The sequence below is a fragment of the Mirounga leonina genome, unplaced genomic scaffold (genome assembly GCF_011800145.1).
Source record: "Mirounga leonina isolate KUSES-001 unplaced genomic scaffold, KU_Mleo_1.0 Mir_129, whole genome shotgun sequence".
Taxonomy (NCBI): domain Eukaryota; kingdom Metazoa; phylum Chordata; class Mammalia; order Carnivora; family Phocidae; genus Mirounga; species Mirounga leonina.
This window is the reverse complement of record NW_023270323.1, coordinates 23,283,497-23,308,700: the sequence shown is the minus strand read 5'-3', so window position 1 is coordinate 23,308,700 and position 25,204 is coordinate 23,283,497. Positions and strand designations below refer to the sequence as shown.

The window sequence follows — 25,204 nt, the reverse complement described above, 5'->3', positions numbered from 1 at the left end:
CACAACAGTTTCAAAATTAGAAAAACTCAATCATCTTTTAAGTATAGACCAAAGAATAAAAAAAGGGGAAGACAGCAGATAAAAACCACCAAATGCAACAATTTACTACCTTTCTTTTTCCCTTTTCCTTCCTTTTTGAATTTTTTTTTTACCTTTTTCTTAAATAAAGAAAATTATCCTTCTTAGTATAGCATGCTTATGGTTTATAATCCTATAAAATCTCATTCTACTTTGTTACAGAACTCGTGAAAAGTAAGTACCAAAAATTAGAATCATTAAAACAACCTTCTAAAATATTTCCTCTTGCCAATGAAACTAATTATAATGGAATAAAATTTCTTTGGCTACACATTTAAAGATATATCATTTATGATACTGTCAGGGAACCACACCTTCCCACAATACAATTAGAAAGAGACTACACATTAACATTCACAGGGGATAAAACCACTGACATACAGTATAATCAAACCCTATTTGGTTTGGTACTTTATTATTGTTGTAAAGGTGTTTAAATTTTGTTTGTTTGTTTTTTAAATATCCATCAGGTTTGAAGTCTGATCCATTAGGATATAAAGTATTTCTGTTCACAAATAAGCTTCCTGATGTGTCCTAGTAGTTTTGTACTTCAACTTCTATCAATTTCCCAGTTTATTGGTGTGAATACAGAAGCACAAAAGCCAAAATTCAATCTTAGTATTCTGAACTTAAAGAGAAAAAAGAAAAACAAAAACAAAAACTCAAACATCAACCCCACTCCTAAAAAAAACCTAGATTCCCAGCCTACCCAGCTAAGCCAAAAAGTTTCAGTCACTTGTATTGCATGAACTAATCTTTAATTCGACCTGTATCCGTCTGAGAACTTCTGAGATTGAACTAGTATTTCTAAGGATATACATGAGTCAAGAGTCCAAAAATAGTTCTCAAGTTGGGTAACGGCAAAAAATTCTGGCACACTCTTACTCGCCTTAAGCAAATCATATTTGATACCTGCTCATAACAATATAAACCCACCTGCCATGATGTCATCCAGCGTGTCATTGAGGGTCTGAGCAGGGCTGGCTACCATTAACCCTTGTTGTGTTTCTGTCAGAATTCCTTGCCCCAGCCCTGCCAACTGTGCTTGGCCCAGTACTGGCTGTCCAACTATCACTCCTTGCAGTTCTGTAAGATTTGCGATGGACCCCGGAGGCAAGGGACCTGCCGCCAGAGGCAAAGCTTGAGGCATGGCCAGAGGCTGGATTGGTGCAAAACCCATCTGAGCAGCAGTCTGCTGGGGTTCATCTTTAAGCAAAACGGGATCCACTTGCTGTAACCGTGCATAGTCTCCCTCGGAAAGCTGTTCTCCAACCCCAACAGGAGTTAGTAGTCCCAGATGTTGGCAAGACTGTTGCTGCTGCTGTTGAAGTTGAATTCTTTGAGCTTTAACCTCTAGATACTGCTTTTTTAGCTGCTGCTGAGTTTTCAGTTGTAACTCTCGTTCTACTTTCTGTAGTTCCTCCAAAATCTTTTGTTTCTTCTGAATTTGTTCCTCCCTTGTTTTGTTCAGCTCCTCGATCTTCTCCTTGGTAAGTTGGTCAGCGTGAGCCAGTTCCAAGGACTGCAGCTGTGCATTCTTTTCTATGGCTTCTTTTATCCTCTGTTCCAGTTCTGTTAACTTTCCCTGAGCCTCTTCTACAATGCTCTCTGGAGACTGATTGGTGATGTAACCCTGTACATCCTGGCTGTTTGCTGGCAAATGGCTGCTGGACTTTTGTTTAGAAGCAGCTGTGTGAAAAAGAAACCCCCTCAGAAGTGCACATGAATGGCATCCTCATTACAGAGTTACTGTTGGGAGGTTTAGTGCCAACAGTTATGCACCAAGTTATCATATCCATACAAGGTGAAAATGTACTGTTAAGGAGTTTAAAAACAAATCCACCTTCTTTATCATAAATATAGAATGTATGTATTTTATGTGCATAGAGTAATCTTTGGGAAATTAATTTTAAAAATATCACATGGCTAAAATTAGACAATAGAGGGATGCAGGTCTGTGATATCGAAGTGATGCAATTAAAGTAACATCTAAGGCTATGTGTAGACACTTCATCTGGTCATAAAGATGTAAAAACTTATCATAAGAACAGAAAAATAATGCTAGATTATTAAGATGTAGGGAAAACTTAGACCTCTAAGTCAAGGTTTTTCCACATTTGATAGTCTATGCCTTTTAAACACACACACATACACACAAAGAGTACCCAAACCACTGAGAAGTACCAGGAAATTTAAATCCAACTAAAATTTGTCTTTGTTGGGGGCCTACCATCTTCAAGACTGATAAAGGCAAGATATAAATTCACATATTCACACAGCTACCTGGCCAGTAGAGAATTGGGATTCAGTTTCCCTGGAAGAAAAGATGTTGGACTACGCCATCCACTGTATCTTCTGACAGCCAGGTGAATAAACAGATCTGGCTATGGGTATAGCAATCAGTTGTTTGCTACACCAACTGAAAAAGGTGCCAAGGCTCTAGATTGGTAGTAGTGACTGTAAAGAGCTGGTGGAAATACTTAGTATTCTTGTTGGTAAAATAATATAGGTAACCAAAAACCAAAAAATTAAAACTGCATTGGTTCTTCAGGTGAAAACTTTTAAAAAGAAAAACTGATTGAAACTGGTAGCTGTAATGTTTTGGGACATAATTTAAGAACATACATGGTGTAACATCCACAAGTCAAATATGGACCTCAGAATTCTAGAGAAACAAACAAGCATATCTGAAGTAACTTTCAGTTATTGGTTGAGAAAAGGTAGCCCAGATATAAAATCTACATTAAACCAGTTATTCTAAAATATATTTTAATTTTGATCTAAATTGCTAAGCTTTATATCACTACAGAAATTTAAGTAATTTACAAAAATGTCATCCAACTATACCCAGGTCTAATATTTTAACATGAATAGAAATGACCAGTTATTAGAGGAAATCATGGATAATCAGAACTGCATCAAAGATGAGCATCTGAATTTCTCCTGCTAATATTGATAATCCTAGCATAAATTAGTGCTATTAACTATCTTCTCTCCCAATAACATGCCTTATTCATCAGTAAAAAAAATCTTTATGTCAACTTAGTAAAATTCACTTTTTGTGGAAAAATAATTATAAATGGATAGTTTTTTTGGTAATCTTATCATTTTTACCCAGATAACATGTAAAAGACAGTCTTCAGAAGTGTAACTGACCTTTATTCCTGATGGGAAGAGTAGTGGCAATATTGGCAGGTGGTTTGTCAGGCTCCTGAGGTGGGACAACCATGGGCAGTGCTTGAACTGGGACACGAGGAGCCTAAGACAAAGGAAACTGATTATATTTCTGCTTTTCCTACACACTCCATTAAATAATAGGCTTCAAATTAAGAATAAGTTACAAAGACTTCTTCAAAATATTTGTAACATGGTATTAATCTCAGACATTGACATATTTACTTAAAATATGTTGGCACCAAATTATTTTCCATAACACTTTTTTAATGGACTTTGAATTCAAATGGTTATTCTGGCCAGAGTAAGAAAGCAAAGCAAAATCACATCAATCTACAATCTGAATGTTATACCAGATTATATCATTAACCATTTCAACTACATAGCTATAAAGAGAACTACATATTATAACAAAAAATAGTCAAATCTAGTTTAAACTGAAACTATGAGCCAAAGAGGGATAAAGAAGATATAAAATGCTTTAGTTTTGAATCTTACCCTATTTAAATCGTGGGATGGGGGGGTTAACTGAGTGACATCTGGTGGAGGGGCTGAAAGCAAGTTATTAGGATAGTCCAAAAGATAGCAAACAACACTTGTATGGCCACCTTTCGCTGCTTCTATCAACATAGTTGAGCCATCCTAAGAGTGGATATGGAAGGAGAAAAAATATTTTAAAAAATAAGTTAATTTACAGAACCATTAAGGAAGATAAAGCCAACAGGCCCCAGATATATTCAAATCTTAGGTTTACTAAAAAACATTTTCTTCTAATAAAACAGAAAAAAATAAATACGCTTAAAATGCCATTATAAATGGAACTGGTAGATGATATCTTGTAATGCTCAAGAGGAAGAATTAATTCACAATGTTACCGGAAACATATGAGTTACATACTTTTAAACGATGAGTAGGATCTGCCCCATGAGCCAAAAGTAGTTCCACCACTGCCAGATGACCCCCTGCACAAGCCAGGGACAGTACAGTGTGGTCATTATTAGCTGTGGTTCTATTCACATTTGCTCCTAAAACAGACAAGACATGGAAAATCATGTTGGTAGACTGCTATTTCTTATGGTAAATTTCAAAATCATAAAGAGAGAATAGCATAATGAAAATCCACATGCCCCTTACCCAGCTTCAGTGATTATAAACACACAATCTCATTTCACATAAACCCTTATCAATTCTCCTCTCCCATCTTGAATTACTCTAAAACAAATCCCAAACATGACATAATTTCATCCATAAACATTTCAGTATGCACTTGTAGAAGATAAGGCTAAATGCATACATTACTCCTAATGTAATCACTGTTCTAAAAAGTAAAGCAAAAAATTTTATCTACATGTTCTTTCATTAAAAAAAAAAAAAAGCAATAAAAATAAATTACACTGCCCTCTACAGGCTAACTACGTAGAGAATTAACAAGGAATACAAAGTAATAGTACTACCGAAGAGAGAGTAATAGTACTATCAATTTCTTTCACTGGGAAATATCTGAGAATGAAAACGGGTACACCGTGCCCTCGATATGTGATTTAAAGCATTGTGCTAGGCAATGTGGGAAATGGAAATAAAGTAGCAGGAAGAAAATGGAACCAGACTCACTGAAATTTATCAGAGAAGAGAGAGGATAGTGATTATGTAAATAATTCCGTTCTTGATAATACTATGGTATAAACATATATCACAAGTAAGTGTTCAAATTGCCTAAAACAATCTGACCAGTAAGTTATTTCTGATTTATTTTCTTTTCCTATAAACAATTACAAACTTGAGATTTCTTTAGTATTTATGCTAAGGAAATAGCATATATTGCCTTTTTAATTATACATGGCTTGCACAGCCTTTCTTTTATGAATATTGAGTCAAAATCTTCCATCTTCCGTACTTTAAGAATATGATGAAACCTGCTTAAAAACTGTTTTAAGTTGAGTTTATGTAGTGAACACCTAACAAATAACTTAAAGGAGTAAGATGCTACTTTTGTCATTTAAAATGGTTTTTGATATTCAAAGTAGAATTACTGACCATAGATGAAATCCTCCATGCATTTTGGCATTTTTGTCACATTTCAATTTTGAATACTTTTTGTGCTATATTTATGACCATTTCTCTATATTTTACAAAGAAGGAAACTTAGGCCCAAGGAAATGTAAAGCTGAAGAGCGCCTTGCCCTTAAGTATCTCAGTGGCATAAACATAAAAATCCAGGTTTCAAGATAGATTATTAAGTAAACAGAACGGACTTTAGGTTATCTAAACCCTCAAAGTTTTACATAGAGATATTTTTCTTTATAAAAGTGTTTCTCAACAAGGGTGGTACTCAGTATGACAATTCTCCCTAGTTTTTGGAAATGTTCTATGCATTGCAGGATGTTTATCAACCACCCACTCACAAAATCTCAGTAGCATCCCTCCACCCGTGATAACCCCCAAAACATCCTTTACCTCTCAATCTCTAAATACCCCAGGGCAGGGAATAGACATCTTTGGGGAAAAAACTACTGTTTTACACAAACCTACCTTTACTAATTAAGAACTGAACAGTACAAACATGACCAGCTCTTGCAGCTTTCATTAAAGGAGTCCTTCCACCTTCAGATTCATGTTCCTATTAAAAAAAACACAGATATTTAATTGCTAGCGAACAACTGCTCTTTTTCATGAAAATCAAAAGGAAAAGAACTGGACTAATTTCTGAATCTAAATATATTAAATATCATGCTTTGAAACAAATTAAGGAATACATCTTTAAATTTTAAAAATCTCAAATTAGAAACATGCTCTACAGGTAAAATTTAAGAACTGAAGTTATATTCATGTGATTGTGACGCCCTCATCTAAATCCACCTGGGTCATTTTTCCTTCTCTCTGTACCAAAAGGACTGTGTAACTTGAACAGTGAATGGCACTCCAGCACAGCCCTCTCCAATCGGCATTATCAGCATTATCCTTATCCACTCCAAGTGATTTTCCTTTTGTTAGTTTGTATCCTACCTATATGAATTTCTGCAGTACATCATTCCCTTTCTTTACAAATTCCCATTAACTCCATGTTACTTTATATGAAAACATCAAAGTTAATGATCTAATACCTGGAAAACTACCAATTATAAGGTATTACTAGAGATTTCTGGGTCTCAAAAGGATGGAGAATCTATTGCATTCTTGTGATTGCTGAATAATTGAGAACACTATTGGAGAAATTTTCAGATCTTAGAATATAAAGGTTTGAGGGAAAAAATATAGTTTATAAAGCATTATATATATAAACATTCACATCTGATGAATAACTTTTGATTTTTCTCTTAAGCCACACACTAAGTTGTTCAAATTGCAATGAACTAAGCAAAGTTACATTGCTATATGTTTCACAGCTACTGTGGTAAACACTGGAAATACAGTATTTAAGCTGAAAGTTCAAAATCTAATATGGAAGAAATACGCTCACAACTAACAAGAGTATAACATGTGTCATAACCACTTCAAAAGCTACTAACACACACAGAACTGATAGACACCACAATAGTAATCCAATTTCCAATTTCACCCTTTCCTTCCATAAATGAGGAAAGAGAAATGAAACAAAGTTTACAAAACTAGTCAATGGAGGAGTCTGTTTCTGCTCGCATGTGTGAATTTTTGTCATAAACTATGAACTTCTACAGGAATATACATTTGCTTGTTAATCTCAGCCCCATGAACATATGGTTACTTAAATTTTAACTACCTTCTCATGTCTCACTTCTACTCTCTCATATGCTAAACTGGAAGAGTATTTTCCCCACACATTTGCTTTTGCTTCCCTACCTCTCAGGCTGTACTCACACTATTTCTTCCAACTGGAATATCTCTTTTGTCCTAACATTGCCCTATCTACCTTTTTAAACCTTACCCAACCCAAAATATAATATCTCAGGTGACCTCTTGACCTCCCCTGAGCTTCTTTACTGTCTGTACTTTCCCTATGACATCTCTTTATAATCTACCATACAATGACTTCAGTATTTCATCCTTTTTACTAAATTATAAGTTATTTGAGGGAAAAGACTACTTATTAAATACTTATCTTCCAAAAATAGCTAAGTACCTAAAAAAAATTAATTTGTACTATAATATTAATATAAAATTTCCCCTTTATTATGGACAACAAGGGGTAATAGATTGGATAACCCTGTTAACAAGAAGAATAATAACAGACACCAAACAATGTGGAAAGAAAATATGATCAAATGAGAGAAAAAATGGCAAAAAGCCCAACACAAAATTAGAAGAAATACTTTTTGTCTGTAATCTCCATAGAACTTTAAATTAATTTCTTGCCTTGGCTTTAAGTATTAGGATTTAAAAAGTGACAAAGCTTACCAGATCTGCTCCTGCCTGAAGTAGGACATCTGCTACATCAGTATGACCATTTTCACAGGCGTATGTTAGTGCTGTATCCCCTGTTGCTGTTGTTGCATGAACATTAGCTCCTGTGGTAGTATTAAACAATAGAGACTTAAAAGAATCATAAGACATAAATGATGGACATAGAAATTTCTTCTACATAAGCCCTATCTTCTCAAAATAGAAAAAATAGCCCTATCCATTTCTAGAAATAGAGAATATTACCTGCATCTTTAAAAGCAAGAGAAAAAAACAGAAATAGATTACTGCTTGAAATTAAAGCTACAGATACTTCAAACGTAATAAGGTAAATTATTTATGCAGAATGCACACAATAGTTCACCACATTTTTTACCACATTTTTAAATACACATTCAATGGGTAAGAAAAAAATTATTTGCATTGTAACATTTTTACTTGAACAAATCATGTAAAAACTCCTCCCGAATGCAAAAATGCCTACCTGCAGCTAATAAGTATTTAACTAACTCCAAATGACCTTCTTGAGCAGCTTCCATTAAAGGGGTAGAACACCCTAGTTCAATATCAGCTCCTGCCTTTATTAGAAAGTCTGCCACTTCCAGAAAGCCTCCACAGCAAGCCAGAGTCAAGGCAGTTTCTTGAGTTTCTTCCGTCTGTGCATTGATATTTGCTCCTAGAATAAAAATTCTAATTATTTTAAGAAAGTCATTAACTTATTCTAGAGATAAGCAAAACATGTTGTTTCCTAATAACTATACTTCAAAAATGAACGTATTATTTTACTAAATAATAAAGTGCTTCTTCCCTACTCTGAGAGGCGATTACAAATAAACAAAATTATTGGGGCGCCTGGGTGGCTCAGTCGTTAAGCCTCTGCCTTCGGCTTAGGGTCCTGGGATCGAACCCCGCCTCCCTGCTCAGCAGGAAGCCTGCTTCTCCCTCTCCCACTCCCCCTTGCTTGTGTTCCTGCTCTCGCTCTCTCTCTGTCAAATAAATAAATAAAATCTTAAAAAAAAAAAAGAAATTAAAAATACATCCTGAATCCATATTTGATGCACACAGCTGCAGTAAGATTTATTCAGCCAGAAGGTACAAACCAGGTGATAAAAAGACTTACAAAAGTAAACTACATTCCCTTTTTATAAAGATTCAAAATTAATGATGATGATGATGACAGCTAACATTTAATACACTATTACTATTTGCCAGGTAATATTTGAAAGCATTTTACATGTTCTATATTAGCTCCATTTTACAGCTAAGGAAATTGAAGTTCATTAACTTGCCCAAGGCCACATTATTATCACTACTACCACCATCACCAGAGCTAACACTTAATAGGCACTATAGACAAACAACGTTCAAAAAGCCTTATATATAATATATATAAACGTCACAACAACCCTACAGATGACAAAATTAAGGCACAGAAGGTTAGAAACTTGCCTGAAGTTACAAAATTGGCAAGCATTGGAGCTGTGATTCAAATGTAAGAAGTGTGCTACACCTCTGCTTTTAAAGTTCTAGCCAATATGGTTTTTTAAAAATGTGCCACTCCTCTTAAATTTATCCAAACAAAAACTTTACTACTAAAAGAGATATAAAACTTGGCTACAAATATATAGAGAGATAGGAGATTACTTCTAAACTATAGGTATCTTAATAATGTAAAATAACTGTGTCACTTTTCCCAAACATAAAGTCCGCTATGTGCTGACTCCTTGAGAGCTTCTTATAAATGCATTCTTGCATTCTCATCAAGTTAGTCCTTATGGTAGGATTCCCCACACTGTGTTTCATGAAACACTAGATATATTAAGTATTTATTAATAGGTGTTCAGCCCCAAGAGCAATTCTCTCAATATATTACTTTAAGAAATGTTCAATCTCTTATATGCCCCTACATAATCTACAACCCTACCTCATCCCCAGTTCTGTTTTTACTCACAAAGCACATGATGCCTGAAAGCTCTATATTAAAGAAGTCTATTTGGTTTTGTTTAGCACAGTTTGGAGCTATTTTCAAAGCAAATACTTTCTCATTCATTTTTGTGACAACATCTCGTTACAAATCTACTAGAAAGATGAAACACAGAAACCCAGTTTTATAATACTGTAATCTTACATTTTAAATATTTGTGCTTTAGTGTTTTCGCTGGTATGGTTACCTTGGCCTAGAAGTAACGCCACCATTTCTTCATGTCCTTCACGAGCTGCTTCCATCAGTGGTGTATAACCTTCATCATTGACCTCTTCCAGGCTAGCTCCTCTTTCAATGAGTAAAGCCGCAAGTTCCACATGCCCACCACACGCAGCCAAAGTCAATGGTGACTCAAATGAATCAGCAGGCATATTCACTTGGGCACCACTGTCAAGAAGTAACCTAGCTACTTCAACATGGCCATCCTAATTACAATGCAATTAAAAAAATTAAATCAGCACCATTAAAAAAATCATTAAAAATATGAACACTTCTCGACTACTATACAGTGAAGGTTTACTGATCTCCATTCAAATAAGAACTAATCTACATTTAACAGTTGAGAAAGCAAGTATTAAGTAAGACCCTCTATATTTCTGTGGCATAGACCATGAAACAGCGATCGAGGCTATGAAACTTATAGAAAAATAATACCTTCCTTCAATCAAAAGGCTTATTAACCTTTGGGGGAAAAAAGACATTAAGTACATGCAACAAAAGACTACTATGAAACGACAGCCCGCATGGTATATACTTAAATGCTACATGTATAAAGATTAGAAAGGGAAAGTAGGATTTTTGTAGAAACCTTAAGGAGAAGCAAACTTTTTATTAGGTAGAAAAAGAAAAATGCAATACTTTCTGGAGAATGTGGATGATGTGTTAGGGGAAAGGGAACACAATTTGTACATGGTCCTTCCTTTTGTTATTCAACATTCAAATGCCAGTGAAAATTGGAAGAAAGGAATCTTACTATCTTCTGTCTCCTTTGTTGGTCTCCCTTTCCCACAGCTTTCCTAACTATAGGCAACTCCAAGGCTCTCTTTTCTTTTTTGCCTTTGATGTAATTTTTCCTTCTAAATATTACCTCACAGACATTTCATCTTCTTTTTTTTTTTTTAAAGATTTTATTTATTTATCTGAGAGAGAGAGAATGAGAGACAGAGAGCACGAGAGGGAAGAGAATCAGAGGGAGAAGCAGACCCCCCCGCCGAGCAGGGAGCCCGATGTGGGACTCGATCCCGGGACTCCAGGATCATGACCTGAGCTGAAGGCAGTCGCTTAACCAACTGAGCCACCCAGGCGCCCCCATTTCATCTTCTTTTGAACATGTCACACCCATTTTTAGCTCTGTACTTGCCATATTGCACAACTTTAATACCCCATTACAATGGTTACTTTGTGTTCCTTTGGCTCCAAATTTTCTCCCTCCATCGTTAACTCCTACATTTCCTTTAAAGTCCAGCTTAAAATCCCAATCCCTTAGCAAGCTTTGAAATGTCTGGCCACTACCAATATCTTACCTCTACTTATAACACTTCCAGTACATGCAGATTAGGTCTACAGAATGCTCCATTTTGATTTCTTAATCTACATAGTTCTCTAGTGGGGGTCACAAGGATGTTTTAAGTTCCTTACCATGGAGATATTATTGATGTGTTTTAAATACATTATATTATTTAATGATCACAACAACCTAAGAGAAGGATATTACCCTAATTTTAACAGATAAGAACTTAAGACCTTCAAAGAAAACTCATGTTTCTTCAAAGGATAATTTATTAAAGCAAACACTGGCATGGCAATAAAGAAAAGAAAGATAATTCAAGTCTTAATTAACTATCTGATATTTTTAAAAATTAGTAATTAAAATTTAACATCCTTTCATTGAGATATGAAACTTAAATTCATGTGGGGCCTTTTTCTATCTTTGGCATGTTTTTCTCATGAATCAGCCTATAATATTATTCTCATCCATTTCTGTGCCACAAATCAGAGACTAAGATACAGAAGTTTAAGAGTACTATTATTACCTGTTCCTAAGTACAAACCCTAAAAAGAAAGTTCTTAAAAAAGGAATTAAGGGCTCAGAAAAGACCATACACAGTGGGGGGAATTATGTTACACAAATAACACTCTAATTTCAAAATTTTCATTTTTCATTCAAATTTAAATTATCGGTTTGATGAATGTACTGTGCTTAGTATTATGTGCATACTTTGTGGACTATATTCTTCTTAATATCCTTGATCAATTTTTTAAATAGCTGCTTTTTGTGCCAACTGTGTAATACCAGCATAGTTATATGAGACTAAGAAAATAAAAGTAGTGCTGTAAAGCTCCAGAAAGCACCTTTAATAGAAAGAAGTTAACGTTGCCCAACTGGCTCTGAACGCTATTGACAAATTCAGACAGCTGAGGTTCTGCTCTACAATAAATCTATGATGAACAAATCTTTCAACTCAAGGAAAAGGTGCTCATCATACAATAACACTGTCTCTATGAATTATATATAGATATATTTCATCATTTCACCAGTCTTACCATGCAAGCCTCCATGAGAGCAGTGTGCATTTCATCCGTTTTATGCTCTTGATCTGCGCCTGCTTCCAAAAGAAATCGCACCATCTCTAGGTGTCCTAAACCAAAAATGTGCAAGATTACTTTAAAATATTTTATTATTCTAAAAAATATAAGAAAAATTTATAATACTTTGAAAATTTATATTTAACTTAAGAGTATTATAAGCATAATACTAAAGTCAGCTGCAAGCCACCCTCAACTGTCACACATAAATTATACAAGCGATACTTGTTCTACTCCTTACTCTGTTGCCAATACTACAATCCTTGCTGCAGGTAAGCAAAGATGCTATTAAAATCCAAAACCCAGAATATCCCCTCTACAACCTTTTAAGAGCCAAGGCATGCTATATTTATTTATGCTACAGAACAGATTAGCTTCCGTGAATTAGTAGCCTGGGATAATAATAATTGAAGTTATTTCTAGGAGGAAATGTGTTTTAAGTTTCAATTACTAACTCAAACATTTTTAAAAATTTTTTATTGTTATGTTAATCACCATACTAACTCATAAACTTTTTAAGAACATCTATTTATAAGTTGGGAACTGCATATATTTTTTTTTTTTGAAACCACATCATTTAGTTTATACTTATTCACCTATTTAGATATAAACATATATACACATACATATATACACACATTCATATTTATATTTATGTAGTTTCAAATAAACCATATGCTTCAGTTCAAATAAAGACACCTTATGAGTAGTTAAAAAGACAAGGTATTTTTTAAAAAGGATTTCAGACACTATGCAAGAAACAATAGAAAAATGACTAATTTTTTTCCAACTTTATTAGGAAGGAGTTGCAATCAATTCTCAATTAGGACTAAGGGGAAGGAGTGGACGGTAAAATCATAAACAACTAAAACTAACTTCAGTAAGTAACTGTAACACCTGCTGTATCTTGTTTTTGCTAACTACCTACCTCCCTTTCCTCTCAGTCCTTTTCCCTTCCCAAAGATCCACATCAACGTACAGTCTCAGCCTGAGTTCTAGCCCTTCCCCATCTCCTCCTTGTCAATCTATGTCCTAGAAGACCTCACCCGAAATAGAGGAAAGGGAGAGGGTCCATGGATCCTTGTAAGTAGTAGAGATGTTCTCCACCAGCTCAGTTCTATATCCAGCTTCTAATTAAAGCCTGCAAGCCCCAACCTCAGACGCCCCTTGGAAAGCAGGGTGGGGCTACAAGCAAAGGAGAGAGGGAAGAGTAGTTATATGTAGCCCCATCTCAAAGCTCTTCTGGCCAGCTGGGACCCAGTAGTAAAATACAGCCAGTTCCAGGTTCAAAAGTATTTGTGAAAAGGGGAGAGAGCCACCCAATCAATCAGCCTGCCCTGGAAAGGCTGTCCCAAGGCTTTAATTCCTCTCCTCCCAATGAAGATAAGCCTCTGCTAATTACCAAACAGTACTGGGGAAGTAAGGGACCTCAGCTGTGTTTCCTAACCTTCCTTAATCTGAGACTCTGTTAACACCAGACAACCGAAAGCACTTTAGATAGAGCATATTTTCACATTTAACTTAAATTTTAGTCATTTATGTATTTTAACCATGTTTTTAAAGGAAATTATTCCAGGGGACCTCACACAAGTTTGGTCACTCTGAAATAGAATAAAACAAAACAACACTAGGGCCACAACTAGGGTGTGGCAATCAAAGCCTTAGGTATATAATTTAAGAAGGTATTCCCTCACAAGCTTGGTGGGGGAAGTAATTCAGCCATTGAGAGTGAGTGCCCCCTTAAATTTTGTATCTTGTCTTGTAAGAGTTTTTTCTTGATGCCTCAAGAACTTATCACTTATTTTATGATACAAACATGACACAGCTGCAGATGGTATTAAACACTGAACTGAATGGCTATGCAGACATAAAATTTGCCTTTTATGAAAAGTTCCTTGGTTTATAGCCATTTACCTGTCAAAAAGGTAGTCTGAGAAGTATGTGGCTCTTTGGCTATCTTTTTAGAATCTAGAATCTAGAGCATTAACTAGCTGAAGACTAAGACAATTGTCTTGCCCTCTCAAAGGACGGCATTTTTCAGTATTACCAGTATTTTCAGGTTGATTGACATCATTTAAAATATCATATACCCCTTTTGTACAGTTACGTATGTATAGGTAGGTGTTTTTCTCAATTTCAACCAGCTCTTCCTTCTAACTTTATTAACTGTGTTGATGATACTCTAACATTGTTCTTTAGAATTCAAACTCCCCTCACACCACTTTTCATTTCTCAAATCTCCTCGTCTCAATTTTTCTCCTTCTTAGTGTCACATGAAATAGCTTAAGCACCTTCTTATTAATAGATCATCCTAGCTACTTTTATTGTATTTACTTTTAAACTTACAGGCTGAATACTTCTGGAGTCAACAGGATTCTTTTGTGAGAACCACGCAAAATATTCTGACACAAAAACCATGAAAAAGTACAGCGCATAATTAAAATTAACCGTTTCTGATAAAACAACTGAATCATTTAACAGTCATTTTTCATTGACAGTATATTTATAATATTAAGTCTATATTTTAAAAGTTTACATATTAAATTCTGAAACACTTTAAACACATTTCTTTAAGTTAAATACATACTATATTCTATTACCACCTCTTAATTTATTTTTTAATTTAAAAACTATATTATATTAAATAATAGTCATACCATGTGTTTAAAAACTCTGTTTTAAAAAAATGTTTTATACCGTACCTTTGTAACAAGCTAATGTAAGGGCACTCTCTTTAAATTCATTGGAATGCGTATTAATGCCAGCCCCATTTTCTAGCAGCAATCTGGCTACTTCCACATGTCCAGCACTTCCAGCTTCCATAAGAGGAGTATGACCATTTTCATTATGGTCCTCAATACTAGCACCGGATTCCAAGAGCACCTTTACAACATCTACATAGCCTCCAGCACAAGCATATGTAAGTGCTGTATTGCCTATTTTAATAAAGAAAAACAAAAAGATATTTATTTTTTTATTACCATGTTCAATTAGCCAGCATATAGTACATCATTAGCTTTTGATGTAGTGTTCAACAATTCATAAGTTGTGTATTAACACCCAGTGCTCGTTACCACACGTGCCCTTCTTAATACCCATCACCTGGTTAACCCATTCCCCCACCCGCTCTCCCTTCTGTAACCCTCAGTTTGGCTCCTGCAGTCCAGAGTCTCTCACAGTTTGTCTCCCTCTCTGATTTCTTCCCATTCAAGGAAAAACAAAAAGATATTAACATAAAATACCAAAATAAAAAGAGCCTCATTTAGCATCAAGAAGAAAACTGAAATGGGAGACTATAATTTTTTTTAAGATTTTATTTATCTGTCAGAGAGAAAGAGAGAGCACAAGCAGGGGGAGTGGCAGGCAGAGGGAGAGGGAGAAGCAGGTTCCCCACTGAACAGGGAGCCCAAGGAGCCCAATGCAATGCGGGACTCTTGATCCCAGGATGGTGGGATCATGACCTGAGCCGAAGGCAGACGGGGAGACTATAATCTTAATAAATTTAGATAATATATATAATTCCTTTCCCATTGCCTTTTATCTTACTGAAATCAACTCCCAGTTCTCTCCATTTAGTATCAGGGTCAAATACATGTGGAAAATAGATACGCTTGCCATGACTGTAGAGTTAAAAAAGAACTGAGCAATTCTAAAACTTTAACTCTTCATATGAGAAAAAAGTTATGTTCATTCTAACTTTAAAGTTTCACAAGATTTGTGATTGTAATTATTCATATGTAGCGACATCTCATACTGTCCCTTTAATCATACATATTTGTTTTCACTAATCATACATATTGTTTTCACTGTGATCACCAGCTAACTGATCAAAGCTAAAGTATTTCAAAAACATTCTTTCTTGATGATAAAAATCTCCCACGTTACAAGGAAAAAAATGTTAACATTCTGGGTAAAATAAGGGTTTCTAAAACCCCTTCAAACCAGAACCTGTAAGATCCTAAAAATTATTTAAAATATTTAACAAATTTGGGGCATCTGGGTGGCTCAGTTGGTTAAGCGTCTGCCTTCAGCTCAGGTTGTGATCCTGGGGAGTCCCGGGATCCAGCCCCACATTGGGCCCTGCTCAGCGGGGAGTTTGCTTTTCCCTCTGCCCCTTCCCCTGCTCCTTCTCTCTCTCTCAAATAAATAAAATCCTTAAAAATAAGTAAAATACTTAACAAATTTAAAAATCTTAAATGAAGAAGATACACAAAATATATTTTCATATAATTTTATAATTTTCATATAAATCCATCTATGCCAAGCTTGAAAAAAAATAAAAGTTTAAACTAAAGTCATGCCCCTTGTGGGACACAATGTTTTCATAATACTTTCTTTTTCTATAGGCCACAATTTAGTATCAGTAGACAATGACAGACCTGCCTTTTGTTCCACAGCTTCTTGTTCTCCCTATCTTCCCTTCCCTTCTGCCCTGAGACACAGGAAATCTGGGTTGGAGAACTGTAGCCCATTTCCAAGAATGTAGTCCTTCTAACTGGGCCAGTATTTAATTTAATCTAAAAGAACTTTAAAAGGCCAAGTAATAGTCCTCATACACCAAAGAAGAAAAATTTTATTCAAAATATATTCTTTACTTTAAACCTAATGCATAGCCTTATACAAACATGTAGCACTGTATAATTAGAGAACTGCAAGAGCTTTACTAGTGATGATTTTCATGTGAAATAATTACTAGCAAAGGGTGTTCATATTTAGCAAAACTGAAAAAGAATAACCTGTTGAAGACTGTGCATTGACGTCGGCTTTATGAGCTAGCAGCAACTTCACAATTTTGACATGTCCTCCATTAGCAGCAGCCATTAAAGGTGTGATGTCACCTTTGATTCCCCTATCTTCCACATTTGCATGCATTGCCAACAAAACCTTATGAAAGAAAAAGTTTAAATGGTATTAGAAAATGATATATTCATCAAAACATGTGGAACATATTTACGTTAACACCCACCTAGTCATTTAAAGTAAAAGAGCCAACAACCACAAAGTGTATGTAACAAAACTATGTGTTGAAATGAGCCTAACGGTTGAGTTTTATTATTTCCCTAATAAGTAGGCCAGATTAAAAAACAATAACAAAAACAACCCATGTGATTATTTTTATAATACAAACCTGTGCAAGCTCATAGTATCCAGCAGAACAAGCTAAACAAAGGAGGCTCTCTCCTTCCTCAGTGTGCTCATTTACACTTCGCCCTTCAATGAGTAACTTTCGCACAGCATTTACATCTCCTTCTGAACAGGCTTCTGCCAAACTGCGGCTATTGGGGAAGAACATTTTAATATCAGGATATAAAAATATGAAAAATTACACAGTGTATTGGCTTTTGAGGTAATTCTGAACAGTAGTGCTAAACAAGAATGATTATTTCAATATGATCCATAACAAAAAGAAAACTGAAAATGATTCAGTTCCTTGAATTGAATTTATTTTAAAATCTATATATAAAAGTCACTGAATGAGAATTATCAACGTTATAAGATGATTACAGCTATGCAACAGAAGGATAAAGTCCAGTTTACTATCCCTGGGGAAAAAAAACAAAATTCTAAAACATAAAATTTATGGAAAATCACATGAACACAATACAGGTAATAATTTTACTTCCCTTTGTTCAGTCGTGAGAAAATTTATATAAAAGTTAATAAAAAATGTATTTAATAGAATGGGTAAAACTTGTACTAATTATAAAGGTCTACCTGAGTCCTTCGATCAACTAAAGGGAAATCAGGAAAGTTGTGAGCATGTAATTTTGACTAAAATATGAATAACTGATAAGGAGATTTTTTTTTTTTCAAGTATTTACTTGTGCATCATATTTTGGTGAAGTCTGAAAAATATCCAGGCAAGGCAAAGGCTAAATTCAAGCAAAAGGAAGGTGGAGAAAGTGAAGCAACAGAAATTAGACTGAGAGTAAAGTGTTTGCCCTATAAACATCCCCAAATAATTCCAACTATGGACATTTCTAAAGATTCTCTTCTGCTCTTGGATAAAATCCATCCTAAGAAAAACACTAAATCCAGTGCTATTAATACTCTCTTCATTTCAAATATAAGTCAATTCTTGTATCATCCTCTTGAAGGTCCCGTCACTTCTGATACTAAAGGCATCCATGGGTAACCTCTTCTCTTTTTTTTTTTAAGATTTTATTTATTTACTTGACAGAGAGAAAGAGAGAGTGAGAGAGGAACACAAGCAGGGGGAGTGGGAGAGGGAGAGGCAAGCTTCCCGCGGAGCAGGGAGCCTGATGCGGGCTTGATCCCAGGACCCTGAGATGCTTAACGACTGAGCCACCCAGGCGCCCTGGTAACTTCTTTTCTATACCTCTATTATTACTACCACCCAGATTCAAGAACATCATGTTTAGCCCAGATTATGGCAAAGTCTCCTGAACAGTCTTCCTGCTGTTACCTTTGTTTTCCTTCAGACTCTTTTCAACAAGGCAGCCAGAGAGATCTTATTTAAAGGAAAGCAGATCATGTCACTCCTCTGCCCAGAATCTTCCATTTGGCCTCTAATCTCACTCACACTAAAAGCCAAAGTACTTATGAGATCTTTCCAGTGGTAGGGACCCACAGTCCTAATTTTTACCTCTCTGATTTCATCCCCTACTATTCTCACGCTTACTCTTGCCACATTTATTGGCTTTCCTGCTTTTCATAAAAAATGCTAATTAAGCTCCAACTCCAAGATATATGTATTCACTGTCCCTCTGCCAAGACAGCTTCTTTGTCAGACACAGCTCACACCCTTACCAATTTCAGGTCTTTGCTAAAAAACCATCTTTTAAGTGAGGATTTCCCTGACTACTCTCTTAAAAATGCACTGTGATCTCCAACCCCAAACACTGCTCTAGCACTTCCCCATTCAATTTTTCCCCATAGTTCTTACCATTGTGTGCCATGTTATATATTATACTTACTGGTTAATTGTATTATCCCCTTACCAAAGTCAAAGTCTTGAATAGCACTTAGTAGGCTTGTCTCATAATTTCCCATTTTTTAGGACACCAACAGTCCCTAGACCCAGTGTTCTCTATTACCTTTAAACAAATTTAAGACAAATCTTTCCCATAAGACATGTCCTTATAAAGAACATACCTTTTCTCTCTTTCAAGTGGGCTCTTCCTCTTTTTCTCTTCCTGAGGCACACACATACCTTCCCTCTACAATCCCATTTAGACTGGCATTCAATTTCCTTGTGTGTGCTAGCTTTAAAACAAGCTTACGGGAACTACTATAGCAACATTTGAAACTCCGAACTTATGAGCAAAGGGTACATTAGATCGAGCACATGGCACCACACTTAACTAATGTAAAATCTAACACATAACATCACTGTACTCCACTGTATTTCTCAAGTTTTGCTGAATAAATGACTGTCACAAACATGCTCTATTTTTTAGTATATTCAATGCCAAAGAATCTGTAACGTTTTATTTTTCTATTCTATTTCCTGCTTGAACTAGCTTTAATATACTCTTCAAGGTGTTTGTAACTTTCTTTCTTGCCAGTCTCAGCAGGCACCACATTTAAGAGAATATTAGTAATACCACAGGGTAGTAAAACTGATCATTAATTCAGAAATAGAACACGAAGTTAACTGAAGGAGAGTCAATCCATGAGAATAGTAAATTAAGAAAAACACAAAAATCTAGACAAATGAAGATGAATACAGAGCCAAGAGGAAGAGCAAATTCATATTCTTGTTAATACTATACCTTTCTTTCATGCTCTTTAAAGATTTTATTTATTTATTTGAGAGAGCATGAGAGTGAGACTGAGAGAACGAGTTGGGGGAGAGGCAAAGGGAGAAGCTGACTCCCCGCTGAGCAGGGAGCCCAACACGGGACTCAATCCCAGGACCCGGGATCATGACCTGAACCAAAGGCAGCTGCTTAACCAACTGAGCCACCTAGGCGCTCTCTTTCATGCTCTTTAAAGATGTCACATAAAAACACTATTATATAAAAGATAATCCTTAAATTCTATTTTTTTAATTCTCCAAACCCATATATAAAAGAATCCTCCCATTTTCTCAAGTGTTTAAAGGCAACTGCTAAAATAAATAAAATGGTGTCATTTTAGTTAGAGGAAAACAAGCCTCTGAGGAAGCAAAAAAGGTAATTTATATTAATAATTCTCTTCCATTTGTTTTCTTGGAGCTTATATCCATTTTTCATATACTATCCATAATTGTTTTTTTTATATGAGATGGTGTGACTTTTATTGTGTAAGATCATCAGAAAAACCTAAAAAAGCAAAGTCACAAAATATAAACTGAGTCCTTACTAACTGTAAAGTACTATATAAAAGGAATCGTAGGGCATACAAAAAGTACCTGGGACTCACTCACATTCAGATTATGGGAACTAGATCTATGACATTTGTTGAACATGAATAGAACAAATAAATAAAAAACTTGCTCTTTAAAATGACTAGAATTATACATATTAACTAGAAAATGGCATGACTAATTAGAAAGCATTTATTTCTTTGTCACCAAAACATTAAAAGAAAACAAAATCTAAAGAGGCAAAAGGTTTTTATAATAACATATTGGCTAAGAAGTCAGACTTGTAGTCACTGGTGCCCCAGGTCTGCCACTTGTCAGCTATTTGATCTTGATTAAATTATTCACTTCTCTTGAGCTTTTCAGAATAAAAGGAAAGTAGAAACAAAATCCATTGCCTTAAGGCTTTTTGTAAAAACAAGATATTACAAATAAAGTGGTTAGCTCCATGCCAAGCACAAAATAAAGGCTGTGAACATTAGCTATTTTTAAAAGAAAATGTTTTTATACTGATCACAGAGAAAATGTACTTACTTGTCCGACTGCCCTGCATTCGCTGTGCTTTCAGCTCTCATACGGGTAAGTGCAGCAGCAGCTTCATCCAACGCACAACTAACAGATGATGTCAACCTCCGAAGCACTTCAGGATCTGCAAAGGCTTTACCATCAGCCGTAGATAATTTGCCTATTCCTATTACATGATTTTCACACCAATATGGATATACCCAAAAGGAGAAACAAAGCAAAAGTCAAGTTACTTAACTCTATGTATCTTAACGAATAACCTTTAAATGTTACACTTCACATATATACTGTCTGTCTGGAATCTTTTGGAAAATCACTGTTCTCCAATTCTCTAATAACCTTATTCCTCCCATGTGGTCTAGAAGTGCTTGACCCCATGACTCTCTGGTGCCAGAAATGAGTCTTTGGCCTATGCTGGGACAACTAGGAGTCCCCAGTCAGACTTTTGCCATAGGTTTGGAAGAACTTCTATGTTCAAAGGTTACTGAATTGCTAAGATGTGAGTCATGAGCTAATGGCCACTTTCATGATCACAAAGAGAGAGAGACTATCCGAAATAAGTCAATATAGAGGAGAGCAGAGCAGAGAAACAGAAAGAAGACAGTTCAGATAAAAGTCATTTTTGACTCATTGAAACCAATAGTGCCAGAAGCCAGAACAATGCCCATTATTTTTGGTAGATGCCCACTTTTGTTTAAGACTGTTTAGGTGGCCTACTACCACTTGTGACCAAAAATGGCCTAATAAGACATTACAGGCCATATAAAAGATAACATGAGTACCTGTTTATTTCAAATTATGTCTATAACTTATTACATGTACTCAATATCATATCTAAAAAACATTCAGAACAGTAAAAGAATAAAAATCCAAAAGTAGAACTGGTTAATAACTATCTGCATGAAATATATCTTATTGTTTTTCTGGATTATCACTACAAAACAAACTTCTCTCTAACTTTTATTATTCTAACTCTGTGGTGCTGCCCATCAGTGGAGCTTTTCAAAAATAAAGATGCTAAGCTCTCCTACATCTAAGGATATAATTCAGTAAGTAGAAGGTAGGGCCTAGGCATCTAAATATTTTTAAAGCACTAAGAAGATTCTAATGCATAGCCAGGATTAAAAACCTCTGCTCCAACTTGAAGATAAACACCTAATGTTATAATGCATATTATAGATCCCTGCTACTCAATAAGTGGTACATGGAGAACAAACACTGCTATCATTTGGGAGCTTGTTAGAACTGCAGAATCTTGGGGGCGCCTGGGTGGCTCAGTCGGTTAAGCATCCAACTCTTGGTTTTGGCTCAGGTCATGATCTCAGGGTCATAAGGTCGAGTCCTCAAGCCCATGTTGGGGCCCCCATGTCAGGGCTCCATGTGGGATCTGCTCTTGGAGCGGAGTCTGCTTGAGATTCTTCCCCCACCCCACCTTGCTCCTCCCTCTGTTCCTGTGCACACATGCATTCTCTCTCTCTTTATCTCAAATAAATAAAATCTTAAAAAAAAAAAAAAAAAAAGAACTGCAGAATCTCAGGCCCCAAGATTTTCTGACCCCAAACCTGCATTTTTAAAAAAAGATTCCCAAGCAATTCAGATGCACATTGAAGTTTAAGAAGTATTATCACAGGTTTTAAAACAAACTACTTACCTAAGACATCAATCAGAAAAACCCCACTCAAATGGTAATAATAAACATACCTGTGCAGATTTCTTTTTACAGTAGAAGGGCTTAATAACATCATATAAGTTTGTGTTTAAAGTGTACAAAAGTTTGTACTTGTTTGGTTTTCTTACTGGAAAAATCCAAGATATCAAATACTATATCTTTATGGAACCAAAAATAAATGACAGAAAGCCTTTATGGTTTTAGATATAACAAATGTTCAGAGCAGTCAAAGTTGGTATCTGTTACAATCAAGATGTGCAAAGAATAAAGACAGTCTCGGTCTGATAAAACTGATCCTACTATATAATTTGTGTCACTAATATTAAAAACCAACCACAGTCTGAATCTGCTATAGCAGTATTTATTCAGTAAGATACCTGTGGTTAGTTAAGTATCCTAACGCTATGGAAACCAAGATCACAGATGCATTTTCACATGAGAGAATTCGCTCCAATTTTTTAGCCAGTTCAGATCAGCCATATAACAACTATTTGCCAATGACAGCAACAGAACTAGGTAAGAAGATATATCTGGATTAGTAAAAAGTAATCACTGCCTTAAAAAGAAAGAGCATCAAAAACAAAATATTCCATATTAAATTTTTATGAACTTCTCATGTCTTCATAAGGTAACTATTTTAGTAAAGATAATTAGGAAGTAACCTAAGATATACATGGTAATCCTTCAAATGAATAAATAGTGACTGAAAATTAATTTATTCTAGCTACTCTGGATTATGATGATCCTTTTTTACTAGTCTTAACCAGTTATTACGTATTAATCAATGAAGATCGAAAACAGAAAAGATACGTGATGATCAGATTATTCTTTCCCAATTCTAACACTGAATCAACTGAACAAAAGAACCACGTAACTTGTGACAAAAATGTCCTAATAAGACATTATAGGCTTTATAAACGATAGAAGAGAAACAGTGCATTAAAAGATTACCTAGATTTCGGATTTTAAGATTATTATTTTCTCCCTTTTCTTCCTCTTAGAACTTACTCAACCTAATTCCTATTTTTGAAGACAAAGTTAAGAGGAGATGTAACTGACTTAGCAGAACAAACAGAAACACAGATATCAAAGAGAAACAAGGTGAGCAGCCCAACAGGGTTCAGAAATTATAGGTACCAGACACAGGGGTGAGGCTTGGGCCAGAAAACAGAGAGACTAGCTGAACACCTGTGAGAAGTAGTCAGATGCTTGAAGACTCTATTTCCAAACTGCACAGCCAGATGATTATTCTCTATAGAAACCAAACCAGAAAGGCCCAGGATTAGTAGTCATTAGATAAAGAGGAAAAAGAGATGATATACTAAAAGGAAATAAGGATTAAGTGAATATATGCATTATAAACAGTGAGATCCTCAACCCCCTCCCACTCTAAGCTCCCAAAATACAGGTAGCCAGGTTTAACATTTACCAGATAAAACCTGGTAGATGTGTCTCTCAAGAAACTGAAAAGCCCCAGAGAAAAGATTTAAAGATACTGACATTTGGAGAGTTCTCAAAGAAAGGGAAGGGTCTCTATCCAATCACTGTGTACTAGAATTCTAAAATGTCACCAACTTTACCCTGCTCTGGTATACTCACTCTATGTAATCCTTGGGACTGGGAATTTCATAGCTTTTATCCCCATGATTAGGTTACATTATATGGTACAGTTGACCTGAAGACAGGAATATTATTTGGGTGGGCCTGACCTTATCACATGAGCCTATGAAAAACTAAGAGATTTCTTTGGCTAATTGGAGAAAAGGAAGTCAGAGATTTAAAGCATTAGAAGGATTCTACTGTGCTTACATGAAGATGAAGGGGGCCACATGCCAAAGAAGGTAGGCAACCTCAAGAAGGTAAGAGCAGCCCCCAGCTGACAGTCCATAGGAAATCAGGAACTCAGTCCTATAACTATAAGGAACTAAATTCTGCTACCAACAACAATAAACCTGAAAGCAGATTTTCTCTGACAGCCTACAGATAAGAACTCAACTCAGCGGATACCTTGATTTCAGCCCAGGAGACCCTGGGCAAGAGAATCTAGCCACACTATGTGCCCAGATGTCTTATTTACAAAAACTAAGTGAGAGTAAATGGGTGTTGTGTCATGCTGCTATATTTATAATAAATTGTTATGCTGCAGTAGTAATTATATAATGTATTAATTTATAATATATAATAAATACTTCATAGTGAAACCCACCAGTTGACAAAACATGCACATATACTTTCCGTTTTAGTTTTATGGCATTGCTACTGACTACAAAAAGGCTAGGATTCACAAGGTATTTGAAGAAAATCTGAAATGTAAAGGACATCCAAAAATATTCAAAATGTGAGCAAAATTTTAAAATGCCCCAAATTCTAATGCTATGGAGAAGGATGAGAAAGGAAAAGTTGCAGAGATAAGAGACTACTATAAGTAAGTGTGATGTTAACTTCCTGAACTGCAACACCAGGAATTAGGAGATAATGGAGCAATAATTTCAAGTCTGAAAGAGAT

General features: G+C 35.4%; 1 protein-coding gene across 4 annotated transcripts in view; it reads right to left on the bottom strand.

The window, feature by feature from the left end:
• Positions 1–25,204, bottom strand: part of ANKRD17 (ankyrin repeat domain 17) — a 161,562-nt gene that overhangs the window by 55,485 nt on the left and 80,873 nt on the right. For 3 of the 4 annotated variants that reach the window (XM_035004815.1, XM_035004816.1, XM_035004817.1), the window contains exons 3-15: positions 21,039–21,195; positions 17,325–17,472; positions 16,933–17,080; positions 14,899–15,132; positions 12,155–12,249; positions 9,798–10,035; positions 8,111–8,302; positions 7,624–7,733; positions 5,782–5,869; positions 4,150–4,277; positions 3,751–3,894; positions 3,235–3,337; positions 1,015–1,767 (exon numbers count right to left, since the gene is read on the bottom strand). In XM_035004815.1, coding sequence (XP_034860706.1) covers positions 1,015–1,767; positions 3,235–3,337; positions 3,751–3,894; positions 4,150–4,277; positions 5,782–5,869; positions 7,624–7,733; positions 8,111–8,302; positions 9,798–10,035; positions 12,155–12,249; positions 14,899–15,132; positions 16,933–17,080; positions 17,325–17,472; positions 21,039–21,195 — 2,538 coding nt within the window. The remainder of the gene's footprint in view (positions 1–1,014; positions 1,768–3,234; positions 3,338–3,750; positions 3,895–4,149; positions 4,278–5,781; positions 5,870–7,623; positions 7,734–8,110; positions 8,303–9,797; positions 10,036–12,154; positions 12,250–14,898; positions 15,133–16,932; positions 17,081–17,324; positions 17,473–21,038; positions 21,196–25,204) is intronic. The other variant, XM_035004818.1, reaches the window with a different exon arrangement.